Below are 12,039 nucleotides of genomic sequence, written 5' to 3' on the forward strand. Positions count from 1 at the left end.
CTCCTATCTTAGATGTTCTTAGGCATAATAAAAACATTGATTGTAATAAACATTCTTGTTCTAGCATTTGCAATTCTTGTGTTTATGGCAAACATGTTAAATTGCCCTTTGCTCCATCTACTTCTACTACTCTTATGCCTTTTGATATAATTCATAGTGACTTGTGGACTTCACCTATTTTAAGCTCTATAGGCCATCGTTATTACATTATGTTTTTGGATGATTTTTCGAAATATCTATGGACTTTTCCTATAGCCAAGAAATCGGATGTGTATGACACTTTTCTAGCTTTTAAAGCCCATATCCACACTCAATTTGAACGAAATATCAAAAATATTCAATGTGATAATGGGAGGGAGTTTGATAATGGTCCTTTTTGGGAATTTTGCAAACGCAATGGCCTATCTTTCCGTCTCTCTTGTCCCCATACTTCTCCTCAAAATGGGAAAGCCGAACGGAAACTTAGAACTATTAACAATGTCACTAGAACTCTTCTTGCTCATGCATCTCTACCTCCTTCCTTTTGGCATCATGCCTTGCAAATGGCTACATATCTTCTCAATATTCTTCCAAGTAAGTTGTTGGGTAATAAGTCTCCTTTAGAAATTCTTTATCAACGAATTCCTTCTTACTCACACTTACGGGTGTTTGGGTGTTTATGCTACCCTCTTATTCCTTCTACCACCATTAATAAGTTACAACCAAGGTCTACTCCTTGCGTCTTTTTGGGTTTTCCTTCTAATCATCGTGGTTACAAGTGTTTTGATTTATCGTCACATAAAATCATTATTTGTCGCCATGTCTTGTTTGATGAGAGTGTGTTCCCATTTTCTAATCTTCATCGTCCAACTTCTACCTCGTATGATTTTTTGGGGGATGGATTACATCCTTTGGTTGTTCATCACTTGACCCAAGCTGCTGAACCTACACAAAACGTCCAGCATAATTCTCCACCTCCCTCCCCTGCGGCCCAGCCCGTTACCCCTCCCTCCCATCCAGCCCAGGCCCACACTCCTCCCATCTCCTCTGCAGTGGGTTCCCAAGAGGCGCTTGGGCCACCCTTGCTGTCAAGCCCACACACTCCTTCCCCACAACATTCATCACCTCCCTCTCTCTCGGCCCAGATGCTGAATGGCCCAACCGCACCACCTTCTGCCCAAATTCCAATCCAGAAGCCAAGTATTGTGACCAGAAGTCAAAATGGCATTGTTAAGCCTAATAAAAAATACTTTTCCAATGTTGCTGTCACGAGGTCTCCTTTACCTCGTAATCCGGTCGCGGCTTTACGTGATCCTAATTGGAAAATGGCCATGGATGATGAATTTAGTGCTCTTATTAAAAATAAGACGTGGGAGTTGGTGCCCCGTCCACCTAATGTGAATGTTATTCGTTCTATGTGGATTTTTACTCATAAAGTCCAGTCTAACGGTGTTTTTGAGAGGCACAAAGCCCGTCTTGTAGGTGATGGCAAAACTCAACAAGTTGGCATTGATTGTGGTGAGACATTTAGTCCGGTTGTCAAACCAGCTACAATCCGCACTGTTCTTAGCCTTTCTCTATCACAGGCATGGCATATTCATCAGTTGGATGTGAAAAATGCTTTCTTACATGGTGAGTTGCAGGAAACAGTTTATATGCATCAACCAGTTGGTTACAGGGATAAGGATCATCCGGATTATGTTTGTCTCTTGAATAAGTCTCTTTATGGACTTAAACAGGCACCTCGGGCTTGGTATAAGCGTTTTGATGATTATATGTTATCTATTGGATTTACTCACAGCAGGATGGATAACTCTTTGTTTATCTACCGCAAAGGGTCAGATATGGCTTATCTTTTGTTATATGTGGATGACATTATACTGACGGCCTCTTCTGATGCTCTTTGCCGTTCTATTATATCTCTTCTTAGCTCTGAGTTTGCTATGAAGGACCTTGGTCCTTTAAATTATTTTTTGGGTATTGCTGTGACTCGACATAAGGATGGTTTGTTTCTTTCACAGCGGAAATATGCCGAGGAAATAATTGATCGTGCAGGGATGTCATCGTGTAAACCGTCTCAAACACCGGTTGACACGAAGTCCAAGATCGGCGCTACTACTAGTGCTCCTTTTGATGATCCATCTTTGTATAGGAGTCTTGCAGGGGCTCTACAGTACCTTACATTCACCAGACCGGATATTTCTTATTCTGTTCAGCAGGTTTGTCTACATATGCACGACCCCAGGGTTGATCATATGTCTGCTCTCAAACGGATTATTCGGTATGTTCAGGGTACTCTTGATTATGGCTTACATTTGTATCCCTCGTCTATTTCTTCTCTGGTTGCATATACTGATGCAGATTGGGGGGATGCCCGGATACGAGACGTTCAACGTCTGGTTATTGTGTATTTTTGGGGGATAATTTGATCTCTTGGTCGTCTAAGCGCCAACCCACGTTGTCTAAATCTAGTGCAGAGGTCGAATATCGTGGGGTGGCAAATGTTGTCTCCGAATCATGCTGGATTCGGAATCTTCTCTTGGAGTTACATTGTCCGATTAAAAAGGCTACCCTCGTTTATTGTGACAATGTTAGTGCTATTTATTTGTCAGGAAATCCAGTTCAGCATCAACGTACGAAACACATCGAGTTGGATATTCATTTTGTACGCGAGAAGGTTGCACGGGGGGAAGTTCGGGTTCTACATGTGCCTTCTCGACATCAGATTGCGGATATCTTTACTAAGGGTCTTCCGCGAGTCTTGTTTGAGGATTTTCGTGACAGTCTTAGCGTCCGTGGTCCTCCCGCTTCGACTGTGGGGGTGTGTTAAGATATATATGTAAATATATTCTGTTACTGTATTTTAGCTAAGCATATATTTAGATTGATATGATTGTAATTAGTTCCTAAATAGGTGCCTTGTATTATGGCTAGCATTATGCGGCTACATTGTATATATTGGGAAGTCAGTGAATGAAATCCCTTGAGGAAAATATTCCATAAACTCTTTCATATATATAATATATATATATATATATATATATATATATATATATATATATATATATATACACATGAGTTTATTAGATATTAAAGTTTGAAACTTTAATTTATTTTTATTCAAAAAAAGTGACACATATTGTGTTTATCTGTTGTTCCGTCCCCAACATGGAGGAGGTGAGCTGGAAGAGGATGTGATTGATGGTGTTCATGGAATCCCAGAAATCATGGTCGTGTCTCCAAACTTTCCATGGTTTAAAGGAAAAGTGGGTGATGTGTGTCCAGTGGCGGCGCCAACAGTGGGTTATAAGACGGAGGTGGCAGCGGCGGAATTGATTGGAAGAAGAGATAGTATGGTGATTAGAAGAGAATCAGGCAACGAGCTTGATCTGTCATTGATAATGTCGCTGTTCATCTTGATTTTGGTGCACCGAGTTAGTGCTTCAATCTAATTCTTTTATTCAAATCATATGAACAGAATACAAGGATAAAAAATAATGTTAATTTTTTCAAAGAAAAGATAAAAATGGTTTTAGTGTTTTTTTTTTTCGATTAAACTATTTAACTTACAAAAAAATCCATATAAATCTTTAAGTGATTTTTTTTAAGTTAAATCTTTTAGCAATTAAAATAATAATTCTTTTCCATCAAATAAATTTGAGATAGTAAAAGTATAATAAACCAAGGGTGCAACGGAAGAGTAAATATGGAGTACTAACCCTAACCCAAAGCTAGCGTTCTTTAGACTCGGATTACAGAAATAAGACCAAATAATATCCTAATCTTCAACTCTGAATTTAACTAAATACTGTAAAATCACAACAGTTTCTTATATGCACTACATCCCAGAATCCAGAGCAAACAAGGAAGGTGTGCGCTTATCAATATATACTTTGTATAATGTAAACTCTTTATGTACAACCCCAAAAACCCGATCTGTTCATGTGATACGATACGATAGTATCTACACACAAGCATTTACGCGGAAAATCATAATTAAGTGCGTGCATTGTAAAGACGATAATATGCACTTGAAAGGTATAGAGGAAAAGGGATCAAACTAACCTATTAGGCTATTATACTGGGCAATTTCAAGAAAATTATAAAAATTATTCACAAAATTGTTTTAATGATGCAAAGAAGACTTGATAAAAGCTACATATGAAATTAGGAAAATGATCACAAGGGACTAAGGCCCGATTCAGTTCACCTTAAAAAAAAAATATTCAGTAAAAATAATTTCAGTTCAGTAAAAATAATTTAATTTCAGCAAAAATAATTTTAATTCAATAAAATTAATTTCAGTTCAACAAGGGCCTAAATTAGAACATTTTTTTTTTTTTGAAGAAACCAGATCATATAAATATACACAAATAAGACAATAAATTAGTCAATATAATGTTTGCAGAATGAACTTAGATTACACAAAAGTGTCATAAAAAAGTTGACAATTTCATATCAAAGTACAAATTGAAGCAAACCATTCTTCAAATCAGAACTTGAAGCAATGATCATCCTGCCGGAGAGCTCAATCCGACAGCTCGATGAAGTTTTTGTACTTTAGTTACAGTAGCGTATGAAGCTTGTCCAAAACAGTAGCATTACTTAAATTGTGTTGTACTCCGTAGCAATTTGATCTTTGATCTCAATTGTCGTCGTGATCCATCAGATCATATTATATGATTATAGCCTTTAAAGTTGCCTAAGCAATGACCTGGTAATTGGTCCTTCATAAGGCCGAGTGTCATTGTAAAAGCTAAGATCCATTAAATTACGAAAGATTGGCACGTCGATCCCATCCAAACCATTAAGATAACTCAGCATATCAGCACCATAAGTAATAAAAACAAGGGACCTAACACAAGAAATCCCTTGAAGTAGCCCAAGAATTAGACTATAATACTCGTAATCCATATCAAAATCATCATCCTTTTCATCATCACTTGGCTCCTCAACTGAAATCAGCACCATTTGCAAATCAATTGGAGTCCTAACAAATTCATAAAACGCTAAGTACCCATGAATCTCACAGTGCTCCAGCTTCGCGGCATCAATAGCAAATCGACAAACTTTGGATCCCCAATCATTCATTCCTATAAACAAATTCTTCAAATTAGACGCAGATATAGCAAAACAATGAACATCTACAGTCAAATTCATACACAACTTCAAATCTTCCAACAACGGCAAAGACTTTATAAGGGTATCAATCAAATAACAATATGAATCACATACAAATAACGAGAGCTTCTTCAAATTAGGCAGATTAATAAAAGTAGTAGGAGCCTTAAACTCGATATAGCCAGGCAAATTCAAGTCTAATTCTATAAGTGACCGAGTTTCAAACACACAAGTAGGTATGTGAAACAAAAGAGATGAATAAAATCCATGAGAATGATGAAATCCTACATTAATTACTTCAGGCTTACGGCGACAAATTTGATGAAGCCAAGGAACAAAGCAAGATAATATCTGCGTTGATTTAGTTGATTGACGGAGAGAAAATTGAAGGTTAAAAGTATGGATTTTAGGGGACGTGAGTTCGGAGAGGATGTGATCAACTGATGTTATGAAAGTACGGAAATCATGAAAGGTGGTTTCGAGGGAGAAGTGGGTAACGTGAGTCCAAAGGTATCGCCAACGACGGGATAAGACGGAGGTAGAGGCAGCGGTATCGATAGAGAGGAAAGAGAGTATGATGATGAGGAGACTATCTGGGAGGTCGCTTATTCTGTCTTCTTCCATGAATTTGATGGATCAAAACCCTAAATTGAAGATTAAAAGGGATTGAATTAAAATTTGATTTAATTATTGGGGAAAGATGATTAATTATGGTGTGGTGTAGTTACAGATAATTTAATTGGATGAAAGAGGAATAGAGAGGAAGGAAAGCAATGGTGAATCGATGAATGGACAATGAAGGGAGAATATGAGAGATGGTACGGTCAGGAATTTGATTTCCAGTCGAAATTGGGGCGGTAATTTTTTTTTTTTTTTTTTTAATTTTTTATTGGAATTATATTAACTGATAAAGTGTTTGATCCAATTAATTGTATGTGGGAAGGGGTGTTAGCCATGTTTGGTGATTAGGGGAAAAAAAAAAATTGATTTTCAGTTGACGCTAAAGGTTATAAAGTGTGACGAAAAAATCATCACATTATTATCCATGCTCTTAAATTAACTATTGGGGAGCCGGTGAAAATTTATCTACTATTGGAATTATACATTGTGCATTTTTTTTCAGTCGGAATTGAGGAAAATTGATCTATTACCCAATAAATTATCAATTATGTACAATTACCCAATATTATCAAGCAGTAATGCACTTGCTTAAAAAAAATTAAAAATAAATTAATAAATAAAATCAAGCAGTAATGCACAATAATACACTTATGTTAGTTGGATCAACCAAAAATTTAAAAGTTACAGACCATGTAATCATGTATATATATATATATATATATATATATATATATATATATATATATATATATATATATATATATATATATATATATATATTGTTAAGATATATATGTAAATATATTCTGTTACTGTATTTTAGCTAAGCATATATTTAGATTGATATGATTGTAATTAGTTCCTAAATAGGTGCCTTGTATTATGGCTAGCATTATGCGGCTACATTGTATATATTGGGAAGTCAGTGAATGAAATCCCTTGAGGAAAATATTCCATAAACTCTTTCATGGTATCAGTTGCCTAGGGCACAATTTCCTTCATCTTCCGCTGCTTTCCTCGGCTATTGTTCTATAGCTCACGTTTTCTTTCCATCTACTCTCTTCTCTTCTCTATTCTTCACCATGGGTGAATCCAAGTCTCAATATCACCCTGCTCTTGCTGTCACTAACATCAAGGCACACATTCCCATTACTCTCGAAATGGCAAATATGCAATACTCTACGTGGGCGGAGTTGTTCAAGCTTCACGCAAAATCTCATCGGGTCCTTCACCATATCATTCCCCCTGCTGCCGGCAAGGAGAAAGTTCCGTCTACCGAGGAAGAAAAGGAACTATGGCAGACCCTTGATGCTGCGGTTTTATCGTGGCTCTATGGTACTATCTCGACTGACCTTATCAACACTGTTATCGAACCAGATGCAACAGCAATGGAAATATGGAATAGGTTGCGTGACCTATTTCAGGACAATAAACATTCTCGGGCTGTGACTCTTGAGCAGGAGTTTTCAACCACGAATTTAGAGGACTTTCCTAATGTCTCGGCTTATTGTCAACGTTTGAAGTCTCTTGCCGATCAACTCAAGAATGTAGGTGCACCGGTTTCGGACAGTCGACTGGTCCTTCAGATGGTTGGGGGCCTTACGAAAGCGTACAGTGGTGTTGGTACGCTTATTAGGCAGAGCAATCCCTTACCCGCTTTTTATCAAGCACGATCCATGCTTACTTTAGAGGAGGTCGGCTTGGCCAAGGATGCTTCACAAGGGTCGGACTCGGCAATGGTTGCGGCATCATTTGATAATTCTCCGCTTGACTCCGGTTCTCATGGTCACTCGAAAGGAAAAAATCAAAAAAAAGGGAAAAATTCAGGCAACCGCAAGAATTCTGGTGGTGCAGGCCGTGGCTCCGGTGGCGGCAAGGCGGGTCAGTTTTCTGGTGGTGTTTCCGGCGGTGCGCCACGTGGGACAGGCGGCCAGCAGTCCTTCTCCCCGTTCTGGCAGCAACAGTGTCCACCATGGGGGTGGATGCCTCAAGGGTGGCCCGTGCCACCATGTCCTTACCCAACTCAGAATTGGGCCAAGCCCAATTTCCAACCCAGGCAGCAACCTGGCATCTTGGGGCCACGACCACAACAAGGCCAGCAGGCCTATGCAGCTTCTTGTATTGGGCAGCCCGCGTCCTATGCTCCGTCTTATGTTCCAACTGACATTGAGTCCGCGATGCACACTATGACTCTTTCTCAACCCGATCCGGCATGGTACATGGACACTGGAGCTACTTCTCATATGACCTCCTCTCCCGGTAATTTCTCGTCTTATTTTAATTTGAGCACTCATCCTAATAATGGCATTGTTGTTGGTAATGGTCATACTATTCCTATACTTGGTTATGGTCATACTAAATTGTCTTCCCCTACTGCTCCCCTTACTCTGAAAAATGTTCTTCATGCACCTAAACTCATCAAAAATCTCATTTCTGTTAGAAAATTTACCACCGATAATTCTGTGAAAGTTGAGTTTGATCCCTTTGGGTTTTCTGTGAAGGATTTTCGGACGGGGCAGCCAATCATGAGGAGTGATAGCCATGGGGACCTTTATCCATTTACCACAAATCAGGCTACTCATTCTACCTTTGCCGCCATCTCACCTAAGCTTTGGCACGATCGGTTGGGACATCCGGGTGCTCCTATCTTAGATGTTCTTAGGCATAATAAAAACATTGATTGTAATAAACATTCTTGTTCTAGAATTTGCAATTCTTGTGTTTATGGAAAACATGTTAAATTGCCCTTTGCTCCATCTACTTCTACTACTCTTATGCCTTTTGATATAATTCATAGTGACTTGTGGACTTCACCTATTTTAAGCTCTATAGGCCATCGTTATTACATTATGTTTTTGGATGATTTTTCGAAATATCTATGGACTTTTCCTATAGCCAAGAAATCGGATGTGTATGACACTTTTCTAGCTTTTAAAGCCCATATCCACACTCAATTTGAACGAAATATCAAAAATATTCAATGTGATAATGGGAGGGAGTTTGATAATGGTCCTTTTTGGGAATTTTGCAAACGCAATGGCCTATCTTTCCGTCTCTCTTGTCCCCATACTTCTCCTCAAAATGGGAAAGCCGAACGGAAACTTAGAACTATTAACAATGTCACTAGAACTCTTCTTGCTCATGCATCTCTACCTCCTTCCTTTTGGCATCATGCCTTGCAAATGGCTACATATCTTCTCAATATTCTTCCAAGTAAGTTGTTGGGTAATAAGTCTCCTTTAGAAATTCTTTATCAACGAATTCCTTCTTACTCACACTTACGGGTGTTTGGGTGTTTATGCTACCCTCTTATTCCTTCTACCACCATTAATAAGTTACAACCAAGGTCTACTCCTTGCGTCTTTTTGGGTTTTCCTTCTAATCATCGTGGTTACAAGTGTTTTGATTTATCGTCACATAAAATCATTATTTGTCGCCATGTCTTGTTTGATGAGAGTGTGTTCCCATTTTCTAATCTTCATCGTCCAACTTCTACCTCGTATGATTTTTTTGGGGGATGGATTACATCCTTTGGTTGTTCATCACTTGACCCAAGCTGCTGAACCTACACAAAACGTCCAGCATAATTCTCCACCTCCCTCCCCTGCGGCCCAGCCCGTTACCCCTCCCTCCCATCCAGCCCAGGCCCACACTCCTCCCATCTCCTCTGCAGTGGGTTCCCAAGAGGCGCTTGGGCCACCCTTGCTGTCAAGCCCACACACTCCTTCCCCACAACATTCATCACCTCCCTCTCTCTCGGCCCAGATGCTGAATGGCCCAACCGCACCACCTTCTGCCCAAATTCCAATCCAGAAGCCAAGTATTGTGACCAGAAGTCAAAATGGCATTGTTAAGCCTAATAAAAAATACTTTTCCAATGTTGCTGTCACGAGGTCTCCTTTACCTCGTAATCCGGTCGCGGCTTTACGTGATCCTAATTGGAAAATGGCCATGGATGATGAATTTAGTGCTCTTATTAAAAATAAGACGTGGGAGTTGGTGCCCCGTCCACCTAATGTGAATGTTATTCGTTCTATGTGGATTTTTACTCATAAAGTCCAGTCTAACGGTGTTTTTGAGAGGCACAAAGCCCGTCTTGTAGGTGATGGCAAAACTCAACAAGTTGGCATTGATTGTGGTGAGACATTTAGTCCGGTTGTCAAACCAGCTACAATCCGCACTGTTCTTAGCCTTTCTCTATCACAGGCATGGCATATTCATCAGTTTGGATGTGAAAAATGCTTTCTTACATGGTGAGTTGCAGGAAACAGTTTATATGCATCAACCAGTTGGTTACAGGGATAAGGATCATCCGGATTATGTTTGTCTCTTGAATAAGTCTCTTTATGGACTTAAACAGGCACCTCGGGCTTGGTATAAGCGTTTTGATGATTATATGTTATCTATTGGATTTACTCACAGCAGGATGGATAACTCTTTGTTTATCTACCGCAAAGGGTCAGATATGGCTTATCTTTTGTTATATGTGGATGACATTATACTGACGGCCTCTTCTGATGCTCTTTGCCGTTCTATTATATCTCTTCTTAGCTCTGAGTTTGCTATGAAGGACCTTGGTCCTTTAAATTATTTTTTGGGTATTGCTGTGACTCGACATAAGGATGGTTTGTTTCTTTCACAGCGGAAATATGCCGAGGAAATAATTGATCGTGCAGGGATGTCATCGTGTAAACCGTCTCAAACACCGGTTGACACGAAGTCCAAGATCGGCGCTACTACTAGTGCTCCTTTTGATGATCCATCTTTGTATAGGAGTCTTGCAGGGGCTCTACAGTACCTTACATTCACCAGACCGGATATTTCTTATTCTGTTCAGCAGGTTTGTCTACATATGCACGACCCCAGGGTTGATCATATGTCTGCTCTCAAACGGATTATTCGGTATGTTCAGGGTACTCTTGATTATGGCTTACATTTGTATCCCTCGTCTATTTCTTCTCTGGTTGCATATACTGATGCAGATTGGGGGGATGCCCGGATACGAGACGTTCAACGTCTGGTTATTGTGTATTTTTGGGGGATAATTTGATCTCTTGGTCGTCTAAGCGCCAACCCACGTTGTCTAAATCTAGTGCAGAGGTCGAATATCGTGGGGTGGCAAATGTTGTCTCCGAATCATGCTGGATTCGAAATCTTCTCTTGGAGTTACATTGTCCGATTAAAAAGGCTACCCTCGTTTATTGTGACAATGTTAGTGCTATTTATTTGTCAGGAAATCCAGTTCAGCATCAACGTACGAAACACATCGAGTTGGATATTCATTTTGTACGCGAGAAAGGTTGCACGGGGGGAAGTTCGGGTTCTACATGTGCCTTCTCGACATCAGATTGCGGATATCTTTACTAAGGGTCTTCCGCGAGTCTTGTTTGAGGATTTTCGTGACAGTCTTAGCGTCCGTGGTCCTCCCGCTTCGACTGTGGGGGTGTGTTAAGATATATATGTAAATATATTCTGTTACTGTATTTTAGCTAAGCATATTTAGATTGATATGATTGTAATTAGTTCCTAAATAGGTGCCTTGTATTATGGCTAGCATTATGCGGCTACATTGTATATATTGGGAAGTCAGTGAATGAAATCCCTTGAGGAAAATATTCCATAAACTCTTTCATATATATATATATATATATATATATATATATATATATATATATATATATATACATGAGTTTATTAGATATTAAAGTTTGAAACTTTAATTTATTTTTATTCAAAAAAAGTGACACATATTGTGTTTATCTGTTGTTTCCGTCCCCAACATGGAGGAGGTGAGCTGGAGAGGATGTGATTGATGGTGTTCATGGAATCCCAGAAATCATGGTCGTGTCTCCAAACTTTCCATGGTTTAAAGGAAAAGTGGGTGATGTGTGTCCAGTGGCGGCGCCAACAGTGGGTTATAAGACGGAGGTGGCAGCGGCGGAATTGATTGGAAGAAGAGATAGTATGGTGATTAGAAGAGAATCAGGCAACGAGCTTGATCTGTCATTGATAATGTCGCTGTTCATCTTGATTTTGGTGCACCGAGTTAGTGCTTCAATCTAATTCTTTTATTCAAATCATATGAACAGAATACAAGGATAAAAAATAATGTTAATTTTTTCAAAGAAAAGATAAAAATGGTTTTAGTGTTTTTTTTTCGATTAAACTATTTAACTTACAAAAAAATCCATATAAATCTTTAAGTGATTTTTTTTAAGTTAAATCTTTTAGCAATTAAAATAATAATTCTTTTCCATCAAATAAATTTGAGATAGTAAAAGTATAATAAACCAAGGGTGCAACGGAAGAGTAAATATG

The 12,039-nt window shown here is 38.9% G+C and overlaps 1 protein-coding gene across 1 annotated transcript; it reads right to left on the reverse strand.

The window, feature by feature from the left end:
- Positions 1-4,671: 4,671 nt before the first annotated feature.
- LOC110719889 (F-box/LRR-repeat protein 13-like) lies at positions 4,672-5,724 on the reverse strand. Its single transcript, XM_021898868.1, has one exon. It carries the CDS (start codon positions 5,722-5,724, stop codon positions 4,672-4,674), a length of 1,053 nt encoding a protein of 350 aa, XP_021754560.1.
- Between the last annotated feature and the right edge of the window lie 6,315 nt (positions 5,725-12,039).

Source organism: Chenopodium quinoa, unplaced genomic scaffold, assembly GCF_001683475.1.
Source record: "Chenopodium quinoa cultivar QQ74 unplaced genomic scaffold, ASM168347v1, whole genome shotgun sequence".
Classification (NCBI taxonomy): Eukaryota; Viridiplantae; Streptophyta; class Magnoliopsida; order Caryophyllales; family Amaranthaceae; genus Chenopodium; species Chenopodium quinoa.

What these genes read in the sequence shown, in the direction of transcription:
- LOC110719889 (XM_021898868.1), bottom strand. Translation starts at nt 5,724, where the DNA reads ATGGAAGAAGACAGAATAAGCGACCTCCCAGATAGTCTCCTCATCATC.